The following is a 14,848-nucleotide window of genomic DNA, read 5'->3' as shown; positions in this document are numbered from 1 at the left end:
GGCGCAGATCACCCAGATGTCCTCCGTCCGCCTGCCGCCTGCCCGCCCGGGGCCGCAGCCTGACCTAGAGAGCGTGCGGGGAAAACGCATGCGGCCACAGGTGCGGCTCGGTAGCAGGACGCCCGCACACCTGCGGCCCCGCCCCACAGCGCGTGCGCGCCGCTCCGCCACGCAGAGCTGACCTGACCTCCAGGACCCGCAGTGGGCGGCGCACCCAGCCAGCCCCTCGCGTGGGAGCAAAGGAAGGGCCCGGGGATAGGGCGACAGGCTCCCGGCAGCTTCCGCCACCAAGAGGGTCCGGGCCGGTCGGCGCCCACGCGATGGGGGCTCCAGATGGGTCACGACTCCGCCTCCAGTTCCCTCCAGAGGCCTCACGGGGAGGGCCGACCCCGGCTCCTCTGAAATCTCTCTCTGTTCCGTTTTTCTTGCCGCAGCCTCATCACGTTGGGCGGCAGTCGTTCAAAGCTGGGGACACCAGGCCCGTCACCGGCAGCTCCAGCACGGCCACCCTGAGCAAAGGACGCTGCTGAGGCCCCCCCCTTCCACAGCCGGTCTTGCAGGCCTGTTGAGCTTTGCCCAGTCCCTGGTCCCCTCCCCACCCATCAGGCACCCTCCTTCCTCCTGCTCGGGGGCTGGGCCCAAGTATGGGCCCAGAGGCCCTGACCTGCCCTCCCTACCTGGCGGCCACTGTCCTAGCCCTTCACCCCAGCCCTGCATCTTCCTTAAGGAAGATGAGTCAACCCTGCCTGGTCCCGGAACTCTCCCGTGCAGACGGCTGCCCCTGCAGTCAGCCTTACACACGCACACACACACTCATACTCACAGGGGGCAGCAGAAGCCACCAGCGGGCCATCTCCCCAGCAGCACCCAGACAAGGACGTGAGGACCAGAGCACAGGTATTCTTTATTAGTTTCCACGCTCAATTGTCCCGAAGAGTGATTCGGAGCCCTTCCCACACAAAGTACAGGGTTATGGGGCGCCAGGTCCTCCACAGTCACCCAGCCACACAGCCTTCCCGAGACGTCCCTGGGAACCCCGAGGAGAACACGACTTGTGCTACAATGAGGCCCGGTCATTCTGGCCCCCAGCCCACTCCTCCCCCTGACTCCCGACCTCAGGGAGAGGAGCAGACACTGCCAAGAGCCTGTCCCACCTGAGAAAGGAAATGGGGGCCCCATGGTGGTAACTCAGCCGCCTGGAGGCCAGGTCCACTCAGATAAAGAAAACAAGGCACGGTTGTGAAAAGGAAGCAGAGCCAAAAAACCGAGCTGAAGATGGGTGTCCTCCGATGCTGGCCACCGCCCCTCACCTTTCCTTTCTCCCAGACTTAACCCCCAGGCAGTCTGGTCTGGGGCGGGCAGAGTGAGGGCAACAGGTGAGTCCACAGCAGAGGGCAGGCACGCCCTCCGCCTGTCCACCCTCCCCCCCCCCCCCCCCAGCATCCCTGATGGGAGCCAGGGCTAAGGCCTCATGGCTCCCGCCCCCTTCCCCTCGGGCCTCAGGTCAGCCTGGCACCTGAGTGGGGCTCAGCTCCGGTAGCTCTTGAGCAGGTGCCCAGCGATCACCAGCCTCTGGATCTCGCTGGTGCCTTCATAAATCTCAGTGATGCGCGCGTCGCGGTAGTGCCGTTCGGCCGGCATCTCTGTCACGTAGCCCATGCCACCCAGGATCTGGATGGCCTGCGGGGGAAAGCAGGGGATCGGGAGGGAAAAGGCCGTGTCAGGGGCGGGATCGGCCACAGTAAGGGACCGGCGAGGGAGGGGTAACCGGCCCACTTTCAGCTACTCAGTCCAGGGACCTCACACCCAGGCACCTCTTCATGCACCCAGGACACTCACCTGGTGGCTGATGGCAGTTGCAGCCTCCGACGCAGCCAGCTTGGCCATTGCTGCTTCCTAAGCACAGGGGACGGTGGGGTCAGAAACTACTTTGGGGAGGAGCCCCCAGCTCATGGCCCTTCAGCAAGGCCGGGCCTGGGGAGCCTCCCCTTGAAGCAATAAGCCTACGAGGCCCAAGGAAGCGGGGCCCCACCCGCACTTCTCCCTCGGCACACCAAAGCTCTGGGCCATGCCCAGGGACCCCCTTGCCACAGGCACCTTGGTAAAAGGCTTCTTGTTATCCTTCAACATGGCAGCACGCCAGGTCAGCAGCCGGGCACTCTCCAGGGCCAGGGCCATGTCCGCCAGCTTGAACTGCAAGAACCCAGCCCCGCCTCAGTCAGTGGCCGACCCACCCCCCACCCCTCCCTCCCAGGACAAGAGGGAGGAGGAGGGAGAGCCTGCAAGCAGGTAAAAGCTCACCTGGGAGCCGGAGAGGAAAGGCCGGGCTGCCCTCCCTCCGGCATCCAGGCTAGGCTCCACTCGTTACCTGGATGCTCTGGAGCTTGGTGAGGGGGGCCCCGAAGGCCTTGCGATTCTCGGCATAGTTCACGGCACAATCGAGGGCGGCCTGGGCGATGCCCAGGGCCTGGGCGGCAATGCCAATGCGCCCCATGTCCAGGGTTTGCTGTGGGGAAGGCCCCGGTCAGTGGCTGGCCAGCGGGGCCCCAGAGCCCCTGCCCCCACTGCCGGGCTCACCATGGCTATCTTGAAGCCCATCCCCAGCTCCCCCAGCAGGTTGTCCTTGGGGATGCGACAGTCCTCAAAGATGAGGTTGGCCGTGGATGAGGCCCGGATGCCCAGCTTGTCTTCCTTCTTCCCCAGCGTGAGCCCAGGCGTCGGCATGGGAACCAAGAAGGCACTGATGCCCTGCGAGGCATACCCAGCGAGGTTCTCAGGGGCTGGCCGAGGCCACACCCCTTGATCCCCCACCAGACACCGAGCAGCCCCTTCCCTCCCTCAGATCTCAGGCCGGGACGCCCTCTGCTGGCCTCCCTGGGGACGGTGCAGACTCCAGCCTCAGGCCAACAACCGGCCAGAGAGGGGAAGGGGCAGCCCCAAGGTGGCCAAGAGCAGAACAGCTCCACGGAGCCGACGGGATTCGGGTGAAGAAACTGAGAAAGGTCTGCATCCCGGAGGTCTCATCGACCCTCCCCCTGGGGTCCCCACCTTGTTGTGCAAGGATCTGTCTGTGCTGGCAAAGACCACGGTGGCGGAGGCCTCCCACGCGTTGGTGATCCAGGCCTTGGTGCCGTTCAGGACCCACGAGTCGCCCTCCGCTCGGGCGGTGGTGGAGGCGGCTCCTGCGTCGCTGCCATTCCCTGTCCCACGCACAGACTCAGAATCCACCGCCTCCACCCCGCAAAGGGCGCTGCCACCAGCAAGCAGGGGACCCAGGCTCTGCCCCCCCCCCCCCCCCCCCCGCTTGTGAGCACGAGGCCCCTGCCACCTGGCCTCCAAAGAATCAGGGTTCTGGCTCCTAACAGAAAGCTCCCAGGTCACACCAGCTCCCAGAGTCCTCGGAGACTAGTCCAGGAGGGGAGGAGGGTGGCACAGCAGGGCGTCTTCACCCCGAAGGGACCCCAGAGCCAGGCATCCCTCACCGGCTCAGCTGAGGTGACTGCGTGCTCCTTGGTCACTCCCAGGTGGCCCGCACGGAAGACCTGTGCCCTCGCCTCTCACGGGCCCCCCTCCTGCCTCTGCCCTGGGGGGACAACCCAGCTCCAACCCAAGTCCGTCACTCTGACCCTGAGGTGAGGGGATGGGGGCCGACCGCTGTCCCACCGTGGTACCTGGTTCACTGAGTGCAAAGCAGCCAATTTTGTCACCACCGGTAAAAGGGGTAATCCACAGCTGCTTCTGCTCCTTGGAGCCGAACTTCAGGAGAGGCCCCAAGTAGAGGGACTGGAGGGGGTGGGCGCGGGGAGGCGGTCAGAGGCCGCCTGCCTGCCTGTGGACCCCACCCCAAGACCTGTTCTCTCCAGGGCCCTACCTGAAAGGACCAAGCCCAGAGGAGGTTGGGGGCTGGGCACCAAGGCCTGGCTGTGCCCAGGGTGCCTGGACACATGGCCAGAGTGCCCACCTGCCCACGGGAGCCTCCCCTCCACCTGTGTGTCCCAGGGACCCAGGAGAGGGAACTCACGTTGTTGACACTCATGATGACTCCTGTAGAGGCACAGCCCCGACTGATCTCCTCCACGGCAATGGCATAGGCCAGGTAATCAAGGCCGGCACCATTTAGCTCCTCGGGCACATCCATGGCCAGAAGCCCGAGCTCGCCCATCTTCTTCACCTGGCCCCAAGGAAGGCTGTCATGGCAAGGGCCGTCGGGAGGGCACCCCTTGGCTCCCGAGCCGGTGTCTGCAGAAACAGGCCATGTGGCCCCATCCACCCACCCCATGATGCCCGAATCCAGACACTGAAGACCCAGCCTCAGCTGAGGTCTGCATGACAGCACCGTGGACTGAAGCTGTTGTGCCCCCACACTCCACACTGGCTCACCTCTGTGTCTGCAGCCACAGCCAGCGAGCAGGCAGAAGGTACAGGAAGCCTTCAGGGGCCTCCAAGGTAAGGAGCAGGGCAGCGTAGTGTCATACTGACCTTCTCAGCCCCACGCACATACTCTGCCGCCCCACCACAGGGTCTTTGTGCATGCTGTTTCCGATCATTTGCAAATGAGTTGTTGCGGCCTCCTTCCTTTCAGACCTCAGCTCGAGCCTCGCTTCTTCCAGCTGCCGTCTCTGTCCTCTAACTGCGTGCCCTCCCAGAATCTCCGCCTTTCCGATGCGGTGCTTAGGCGGGTGCAGGTTCACACCTATTACTCCGCTGGTTTCGGTTACGATCCTTCTCCCTGACCGTGACGGCAGAGACTGCTGTCTGCCCACTGTGCTATTCCCAGTGCCCGTGAAAGAGCGAATAAGTGGTAAGAGTTTGGAATTTCTGATGCAGAACAACAATACTAGTAATGGTCAACCATCAAGTGACTACTACGTGCCCAGCTCTGCATCTGAGTCTTTCCAGAGCTCAGACACATGAAGCAACCTGCTCGGGGCCAGAGCCCCGAGGCAGTGCAGCTGGACTGCACCCCGGGCCGTGACCCCAGGGCCATAACCAGCTCAGCACACCACCCAGCTCCGCCCCTCTGACCTGGGACGAACTGCCTACCCTCCGTCAGCCTGCTTTCCTTCTGCCCAACGGGGACCACACACAACCTACCGAGCTTCAAAAAGAAGCAAATAAAACCAAGTGACTGTGGGGAGCAGCAGGGGTGGGGGGCGGGGGATGGGGGGAGGAGAAGGGCACCGTTGCTTTCCATGAGCCCCTCTATGTCACTAGATTCTTGTAACCGTGTTCTTACGTTATTTTAACTTAAAAGAAGCAAACATAAGAATGTTCACAATATCTTCTCACTTTTCTATAATATTATTTCCATGATTATAAAATTGTTACACTTCCTCTGCAAATAGGATCTTCGTCACAGAACTGTTTGAGGACTGAGACAATATATATAAAATGCTGAGCCCAGTGCCGGGCACAAGCTGATCAGTGAATGGCACTTACTATCATTAAGTAGCTGACAAGTTGGCATCCGGACAAGAATGGATGGGAGGAGGGGCACTTCCATAACGATCTGTGCGCCCCTCTATGAATCTCTTACCAGATTCTGCCTTGAACCGCTCCCGGGGAGACTCTCCTGTAAGACTCCGCACCTGGGGTGACCTCACTCCCCTCCGCCACTCCAGAAAGACCGCAAGTGTCTGCCAAAAGGCAGTGAGCTGCAGAGCCGCAACTGCAATGAAGCTCTGCAGCCACAGGGGGGCGAGATGGGTGGGAGGCTCTGCAGGTGAGATTAAGGCTGGTGAGATGGGGGTTACCCTGGATTACCCAGGGGGACCCAATGTCATCTCCAGGGTCCTTACAAGGGAAAGAGGGAGACAGGAGGGTCGGAGAACGAGAGGGGACAACGGAAGCAGACGTCAGAGGGACCCGAGCGCCGCCTGGAGGGTGTCATGAGCTGGGAGTGCAGGTGGCCTCCGTGTGCTAGACGCTGTGGAGCCGTGGAGGCAAGGAGATGGCCCCTTCTCTGGAGCCGCCAGAAGGAAGCGCCCGGCCAGCATGCGGCTCTCAGCCCAGCGGGTCCCACATCAGGTTTTTTGATCTCCAGGAGCTGTCAGATAATAACGTGGTGTCGTTTCTTTTTTTTTTTTTTTTTTTTTTTTTTTTTTTTTAAATATATGAAATTTATTGTCAAATTGGTTTCCATACAACACCCAGTGCTCATCCCAAAAGGTGCCCTCCTCAATACCCATCACCCACCCTCCCCTCCCTCCCACCCCCCATCAACCCTCAGTTTGTTCTCAGTTTTTAACAGTCTCCTATGCTTTGGCTCTCTCCCACTCTAACCTCTTTTTTTTTTTTTTTTTTCCTTCCCCTCCCCCATGGGTTTCTGTTACGTTTCTCAGGATCCACATAAGAGTGAAACCATATGGTATCTGTCTTTCTCTGTATGGCTTATTTCACTTAGCAGAACACTCTCCAGTTCCATCCACGTTGCTACAAAAGGCCATATTTCATTCTTTCTCATTGCCACGTAGTATTCCATTGTGTATATAAACCACAATTTCTTTATCCATTCATCAGTTGATGGACATTTAGGCTCTTTCCATAATTTGGCTATTGTTGAGAGTGCTGCTATAAACATTGGGGTACAGGTGCCCCTATGCATCAGCACTCCTGTATCCCTTGGATAAATTCCTAGCAGTGCTATTGCTGGGTCATAGGGTAGGTCTATTTTTAATTTTCTGAGGAACCTCCACACTGCTTTCCAGAGCGGCTGCACCAATTTGCATTCCCACCAACAGTGCAAGAGGGTTCCCGTTTCTCCACATCCTCTCCAGCATCTATAGTCTCCTGATTTGTTCATTTTGGCCACTCTGACTGGCGTGAGGTGATATCTGAGTGTGGTTTTGATTTGTATTTCCCTGATAAGGAGCGACGTTGAACATCTTTTCATGTGCCTGTTGGCCATCCGGATGTCTTCTTTACAGAAGTGTCTATTCATGTTTTCTGCCCATTTCTTCACTGGGTTATTTGTTTTTCGGGTGTGGAGTTGGGTGAGCTCTTTATAGATTTTGGATACTAGCCCTTTGTCCAATATGTCATTTGCAAATATCTTTTCCCATTCCGTTGGTTGCCTTTTAGTTTTGTTGGTTGTTTCCTTTGCTGTGCAGAAGCTTTTTATCTTCATAAGGTCCCAGTAATTCATTTTTGCTTTTAATTCCCTTGCCTTTGGGGATGTGTCGAGTAAGAGATTGCTACGGCTGAGGTCAGAGAGGTCTTTTCCTGCTTTCTCCTCTAGGGTTTGGATGGTTTCCTGTCTCACATTCAGGTCCTTTATCCATTTTGAGTTTATTTTTGTGAATGGTGTGAGAAAGTGGTCTAGTTTCAACCTTCTGCATGTTGCTGTCCAGTTCTCCCAGCACCATTTGTTAAAGAGACGGTCTTTTTTCCATTGGATGTTCTTTCCTGCTTTGTCAAAGATGAGTTGGCCATACGTTTGTGGGTCTAGTTCTGGGGTTTCTATTCTATTCCGTTGGTCTATGTGTCTGTTTTTGTGCCAACGTGGTGTCGTTTCAAGCCGCTAGTCTGTGGACACCAGCAAGAGGAAACTAACAGACGGTGATAAAGTACCCAGAGGCGCCAGGGATGTGTCATTTCGAGAACCGCTGAAAAGACAAATGTTCTGTGCTGACCGCACACCTGCTGTCAGAGGGGGGCGGCGGCCTGCTCTGAGATGCTGTATGGCTTCAGCAGGTGGGAAGCACCGGTGTGGGGGGGGGCGGGGGGGCGGTGCAAGGCAGAGTGACCTACGCGGGGCTGTATCTGAACCCATGTGGGGCCTCACAGGACGCTGTGCCAGCACGAGCGTGGCCTCCAAACAGAAACCATCAGACCCACACCTGAAGGTAGCCAACTCACCCATGCCAGGGGGAGAAACGGCATTTTGTTAAAGGCATGTGGTGCCGGGTTAGGAGTCCGGGCCACACTCCACCAGGTGCCGGAAACACGCAGGCCTCCAGGACGCATGCGCGAGCCTAGAAGGACACCCCGCTGGAAGGCTCTCTCTGGCCTACCGGCAAAACTGCCCCACGCTACCTACCAGTGCCACCCAACCTCCTCCTCATGCCACAGCCCTTCCAGGTTCGGCCCGGAAGAAAGGTCGGATTAGTCCAACGTCCCACAACTCCACCTCGTCCCCGGAAACAAAAAGGAAACCCAAATCCCAGGTGGGGTTCCAGGACACAAGGAATCAAGCCAAGTCTACGCTACAAGGAAGCCAGAGTTCCGGGCACTCTCCCCTCCGCAGCGCCTCCCACTGGGTATCCAGGCAGCTGTCACTGTAGGAGATCACTGCACCCCTGACCGGTCCATTCCTCTTGAGAGTCTCACCCATGTCCCCTCCTCCCCCACCTCCTGCCATCAGTGTCTGCTTGAAAAACCTCCAGCCCCAACATGCTTGAGGGCAGGCACTCACCCACGCCAGGCCCAGAGCCTGCTCACAGCCAGGTTCCCCCATTTTCATCAGGGATGCCTGGGGCCTGGGGCTGCCCTTTCCAACCTTTCTATTCTGAAACAGATCATGAGAACTCTGGCAAAAGGCTACGGCCAGAGGCAGGAATGTTCTAGGAACAACACGGAGGCAGAAGCAGTAATGGCCGCGAGGTGCGATCACCCAAATGTGTCCTGGAAAAGAGACCGGCATCGAGGGAAAGAACCAGCGGGGCCATGGAAAGAACACGCAGTATCATCAAAAAGAGAAAGAAAGCAGGGCCAAGATGGAAAGCAGCAGAAACATAAAGAACACGTGTCCAGTGGTAGAAATCGTTTCCGATCTAAGTGTGTGGATGGCCACCAGCTACCAGCAGAGGGGCCTGGGCTTCAGAGTCGTCCCAAGGGGAACCTCCCGGAGCTACTCATATGGCCACCCTCGGTCTCTTGTGTCTGGGAGCCAGACCTGCAACCCAAAGAGAGGCACCAGCCCCGACAAGGCCAAGCCTACTGGTCTCCAAACTCCCAAGACGCGAGAAAGAGTAACACCCCTTTCCAGGTTGTGACAGAACGAGCCTTCGGCACCGCCTGCCTTGGGTTTGGGAGACGCTGAGCAGGTACTTCATATAAAGTCAATGCCTCAAGTCGCCTCTAGAGCTCACATTTTTACAAATCAAATGGATCCTAAGTATGTGTGTGCTCACTAGAGCCCAAACTAATCCCCTTAGAAGAATCAAATCTCCCAGCCTGTTGGAGATTGGCTGCGTATCCGAGGGAAGGAGGCCCCGTTGGCCACCGCCTCTAGTGTCCGCTGTCGGCTCGTGGGTGCTCCGAGCTGATGCAGCAAGGACATTCGGGGCTACCTGACAGCTGGGCGACCATCTGCTGAAGGACGAGCACTCATTGAGAGCAAGGTGTTGTGTGCACGGGGACGTGAAAACACAAATAGGAGCTCACTGCCTGCAACATCCGTGCTGGAAGACATACGCCCGGCGATGTGCTGGGCACAACCAGGATCATGGGTTATGAACAGGATGCTCCCGGAACACAGACCGATGAAGTTTGCTTGAGACACATGGGAGGCGGCAATCAGGACACATTTCCAGGGTGGAATTAACAAGAGTCGGTGGCTATGAGGAAGAAGAAAATGGGGTAGGGCCCTAGAGGTTTCTATGTGGCTAACCAGGTCAGTGTAGCACCATCACCTGCCAGGGCATGAAAAAGACGAGGTGTTGCACCTGGTCTATTAAAGTTATTCAATAAACAGTCACTGAGTGAAGAAGAAATGGGGCTCAGTTTTGTTTTGTTTTGTATGCTCCACACCCAACAGGGGGCTTGAACTCGTGACCCTGAGATCAAGAGTCGCATGCTCTCCTGACTGAGCCAGCCAGGTGCCCGGGCTCAGTTTTCTACACATAAAGTTTGGTGAGTCCAAAATCAGTTGAAACACCATTTTATTTCTTGCTTCCCTTTATGACAAAATAACATTGTAAGTTTATATTTACACCTTTTTTTCTTCTTTTTTCTTTTTTTTGGTTCGGACCCAGGAAGAATGAAGTTGAACTTAGGTTCCCAAACCAGCCAAGTAACCAGAAATTGGCACCAGCCTTCCACCTAATAGTTGGTCTGCCTCCCCCAATTCTTCTCCCCTTGACCCTTCCCCCATAAACCCACATTTCTGGGCGGTGGTGAAAAAATATTAGAAATCATTAACTAAGCATCTACTATAGGCCAGGCCGGGCTCAGGAGTCTATAGACTCCTACTGACTCTATATGTGTGACTGGGAAGCAAGAAGCTTAACCCGTGGCTTCCGTTTTCATCTAAAAACCGAAGATAATTTAAGTAACTACCCCCAGAGTGTTGTGCTGAAGATGTAAGGCATAAGCACCTAGAATACGGTAACCCCTAAATGATAGTTATTCCTGCTCCTATGTCTATTTTATCTGGAAACACTAGTGGGATTATTATCTTGAATTCCGCAACCCGCCATATCCTCTGTGTGGCTAGAGCTCTGTTCCCTCTGCCCGCTTAAGCCCTGGCCTTCCTGCTGCAACTGGGAGATGAGCACCACCCCCCCACTCCCCGAAACACAGAGAGGGAGGAAGCAAAAACCCAGCAGGCCTCCTCAATCTGTGGCCAAGGGAGGCCAGTACCGATTAACCTCCATAATCCCATCAGCCACCAAGACAAGCAGGGTGGTGGCAAAATCCGAAGATTTAGCACAACTCCTTCCTAGCTCTACAACCCCAGGCAATTCAAACAACGGCTCCTTTGTCATCTATGAAAAGGGGATAATAACAGCAGGACTCGGGACAATTTGATGACATCACAGACATGAAAACACCCTGACCAACACAGACCCAAATACAGATGCCATCGCGACTCTGAGCCATGGCCGTGCATTCGGCAGATCCTGACGAGCTGCCCCCACCTGCCAGAGGCAAGGAGGCTGCCTGCGCCCATGGTCTCCTCCCTCCATACCTGTGTCTGCCCCTATTCCGGAGGGTTAGCTTGAAAAATACCCAGCACCAGGAAGCAGGGAGGAGACTATAAAGCCAGAGGATTAGTTCAGAGGAGCTTGTCAAAAAGTCTGTTTCTATTGCCAGCTTTCTTGCCCAGAGCAAATCTGTCTGTAATATTAGTAAGAATTTGAGGGAATGTAGGAATAGGATAGGAAAAGTAAATCAAGCTGACTGTCTTTTGGTAGGAAAAGCCCCAGCACACAGCCACGCTCACATAACCGCTCTGGGGAGAGCACCTCTGAGCTCTTCCTGCTTGTCAATGGTCATCACTCCCATCCTCTGTCTGCAGAGAGATGGCGTTTGTTTACATCTCCATTAACGGTACTGAAAGATGAAGGGAAACTGCCAGATAAGGTTACTGAGAGCAGGGCATGTGGGTACAGAGGGCAGAAGGGGAGCTTAGACCTTTGACGGGAATATTCCCAACTAGAAGGGGGCTTCCCTGCCTGCCAGCGGGGCTTCTGGAACAACTACGTGGATAGTGTGGATGGAGAAGGGTTTGGAGCCAGCCGGACTTGGAATATGAAGTCTAGCACCACAGATCAGTAACCCTGGAAAATCACTTTACCTCTGCCTCAAATTTCTCAACGTAATGGTATTAATAATAGCTACCATTTCCCAAGGGCCAGGAGGCACCAGAATTTGACAGGCATTACCCCACTTAATCCTTGTAAGCATTCTAGAAGCAAAATGGAGATTAGACTTGCAGGTGAGGACGTCCTCAGGACTAGACTAAGAAGGTGCACATGAAGTACTCAACAACTCAAAAGTTATCCCCCTGATGCCAGTGCCCAGAATGCCAGGTTCTACTATACCTGGAGCTCCCCAGGGACTGCCATGGTTCTAAGCACAGTGCCCAATATGCTGTGATCAGCACAGTATTTTCTAAGCTGGAAAAGTGGCCCCAGAGCCCAGAAGACATGGATGACAACTCTTGAACTCCGTAAGAGTGAAAAAAACAGGCCAAGAGAAGAGGCCAGAAAGGTTTCCTCTTTTACAAGTTATTTACTGAACAAATAGCTATTGGATATTTATACCATGTGCCACATGGCTTGCCAGGCCCGGGAATACAGCAGGAACAGCTTTTTTTTTTAAAGTTTATTTACTGGAGGCGGGGGGGTAGGGCAGAGAGAGGGAGACAGAGAATCCCAAGCAGGGCCCTTGCTGTCAGCGCAGAACCTGAAGTGGGGCTTGATCTCACAAACCGTGAGATCACGACCTGAGCTGAAATCAAGGGTTGGACGCTTAACCTCCTGAGTCACCCAGGCGCCCCTACGGCAGGAACATCTTAAACGTGAAATTACAGATGCGCCGACATCAAGGGAAAGAGCACTCGCACTGAGAGCTCCGGGTCTGGCGAAGAGCTGGGTCCCAGCCCTAGTTGTGCAACTCCCGAGCTCCGTGACCTGGGGCCCATTATTGAACCCTTGAGTCCCTCTGGGTTCACCAACCGCACAACCGGATGTATGATACCAGTACCCTCACCTCACAGGGCTACGGTGAGACGCAGATGGGCTGGCACACCTCAGAGCCGTGCCGAGCACCCTGCAAGCGTTAACTCTTACTATAGGCACAAGGCCTGGCACACAGTGAGCATGCCGACCACGCACCATTATTACTGTTATTCCAGAAGTTAAATCCAGGCCTCGTGCTGAACGAAGGAAACCTCCAGAACATTTTCTGGGTCCCAGGGTTCCTGGCTTGGGAGTCTCGGTGCCTCTGGCTGTCACTGTCCCCACACATCCAGGAGGAGCTGGCAGACCACCATCAGGGGCTGCTGAGGTTGGAACTCTCACCTGGGCTGTCGGGAAGCGATGCTCCTTGTCCACCTGGGCGGCAATGGGAACCAGCTCCTTCTCGGCAAATTCCCGGCACGTCTGACGCAGCATCTGGTGCATCTCGGGAAGTTCCACAGACTGGTAGATAGTATGCAACTGACGCCAGTCCCAAGGATGCAGAGCTGCCGGCAAGAACAGGTGTTGGTGGAAAGGGATTGCATCATCATCACCATCACAAACCAATGACTTGGTGGGCCTCCACCAGGAATGTCCCAAAGGACATCTGGCAACGTCTGGAAACAATTCTGGTTGTTACACCTGAAGAGCGAAATGCTATCACTATGAACTGGGTAGGGGCCAGGGGTACTAACACCCTACCTACAATGTACAGGACAGGTCCCACAACAAAGGATTATCTGCCCAGGGATGTCTGGGTGGCTCAGTCGGTTGAGCATCTGACTCTTGATTTTGGCTCAGGTCATGATCCTAAGGTTGTGGGATCGAGTTCTGCGGCCAGCTCCACACTGAGTGTAGAGCCTGCTTAAGACTGTCTCTCAAAAAAAAAAAAAAAAAAAAAAAAAAAAAAGATTCTGTCTCTCAGGGCACCTGAGTGGCTCAATTAAGCATTGGACTCTTGATTTCAGCTCAGGTCATGATCTCACAGTTCCTGAGATAGAGTCCCACATCGGGCTCTGTGTCTGCCCCTCCCCCACTCTCTCAAAATAAACATTAAAAAAAAATTTTTAATAGGAGAATAAAAAGTTTGTCTCTCCCTCCGCCCCCCTCCTCAGCTCACATTCACTCCCTATCTCTAAAATTTTTTTAAAAAGTACAAAATAAAAGAATCATTGGCCCAACATGTCAATAGTGCTGCTGTTCAGAAATGCACACCAACGGAATGCTTTCTCCACTTACTAAACACTTTGCACACAACTATCCCATTAGGACACTACTGGTAATAATAAGGCAGCTTTGTGTCCTCAGGCAAGGATCTTAACTTCACTGGGTCTCAGTTCCCAGAAAATGTGGAGGCCAACAGTACTTAGCTCCTGGGGGTGGAAGGGGTAAAGAGATCCTGACTGCAGCACTCAGCACAGGGCCTGACAGAGACAGACCTCAATGGAGGGGGGGGGGGGGGTCCCCTTATTGCAGTCCTGCAGGGTGAGCTGGGTCTCTGGCCAGGCAAAGGAAGCCCTGGCCACGTGTGTCACTGCTGCTACAGGGAGAGAAAGAAGCTGGGAAAGGTGCAGTGTGAAGCGCAGTGTGAAGACCTAACATCCACTGGGCACCATATGCCAAGCGCTGAACTGAGTGTGTTACACAGGCTGTGTCTGATTCAACCCTGTAACAACTCCCTGAGAACAGTAACACATTGGCGGGACCATTTTACCCACGCGCCCGCCAGAAGAGGAGAACGGGCCGAGCGTCTCGTCCAAGGTCAAAGTCCCAGGGTCAGGGTTCAATCCCAGGCCTGGCTCGGGAGGAGGGACGCGCCCCGGACATGAGGGGGCGGGGAAATGACGCTCGGGGCGCTGATACGACTGCGAGAGCCGGGCGGCAGGCGGGGGTCGGAACAGGAGCCGGGGCCGCGCAGGCGCCGGCAGCGGCCCAACTAGGGCGAAGGCCGCGCGCGCTCCCGAAGGGGGCGCCGCCCGCCCTCCCGCCGTTGCCGGGGAGAGCCCGGCCGGCCCGGGCCGCCGCCCCGGTGAGCGGAGCGGGAGCGCACTCACCTCGGAGGCTGGGGCCGCAGGCCCGGGCGAGCAGCGTAGCTGCCATGGACGCGAACACCGCCAACCTCCGACCGCAGGCGCGCGGGCTCCGGGCTGCGCGGGCGGGGCCGGAGGCGGGACGTCATGGGCTCCAGCCCCGGGGGCGGGGTCCGCCGCGGCTCTTTCCGGCCCCGCCTCCCTCCGGCTAGCGCAAACCGCACTCTCCAGGGGTCCCGCGGTCTCCGCTGTCCACGGACGTCCGTTCTCAAAACCCTTGGACGGTGGCCCACCTCTCCTAAAATCCAAGCCCGCAGCCTAAAATGCCCCATATGGCCACCCCCCGCCCACTTCTCCCGCCCCAAGCCCACCATCCCCACCGGGCCCTCGCTGTCTTTGCTCTGGCCGCACAAG

The 14,848-nt window shown here is 56.2% G+C and overlaps 1 protein-coding gene across 1 annotated transcript; it reads right to left on the bottom strand.

The window, feature by feature from the left end:
• Positions 1–884: 884 nt before the first annotated feature.
• Positions 885–14,578, bottom strand: ACADS (acyl-CoA dehydrogenase short chain). The gene is made up of 10 exons (XM_078435709.1): positions 14,459–14,578; positions 12,747–12,910; positions 4,022–4,171; positions 3,672–3,783; positions 3,049–3,200; positions 2,578–2,748; positions 2,369–2,506; positions 2,098–2,193; positions 1,840–1,896; positions 885–1,680 (listed from the first exon to the last, which is right to left on the bottom strand). Exons 1-10 carry the CDS (start codon positions 14,502–14,504, stop codon positions 1,528–1,530), a joined length of 1,239 nt encoding a protein of 412 aa, XP_078291835.1. The 5' UTR covers positions 14,505–14,578; the 3' UTR covers positions 885–1,527.
• Positions 14,579–14,848: the final 270 nt, after the last annotated feature.

The sequence above is a fragment of the Panthera onca genome, chromosome D3 (genome assembly GCF_046562875.1).
Source record: "Panthera onca isolate mPanOnc1 chromosome D3, mPanOnc1 haplotype 2, whole genome shotgun sequence".
NCBI lineage: Eukaryota > Metazoa > Chordata > Mammalia > Carnivora > Felidae > Panthera > Panthera onca.
This window is presented reverse-complemented; position numbering and strand designations above follow the sequence as displayed.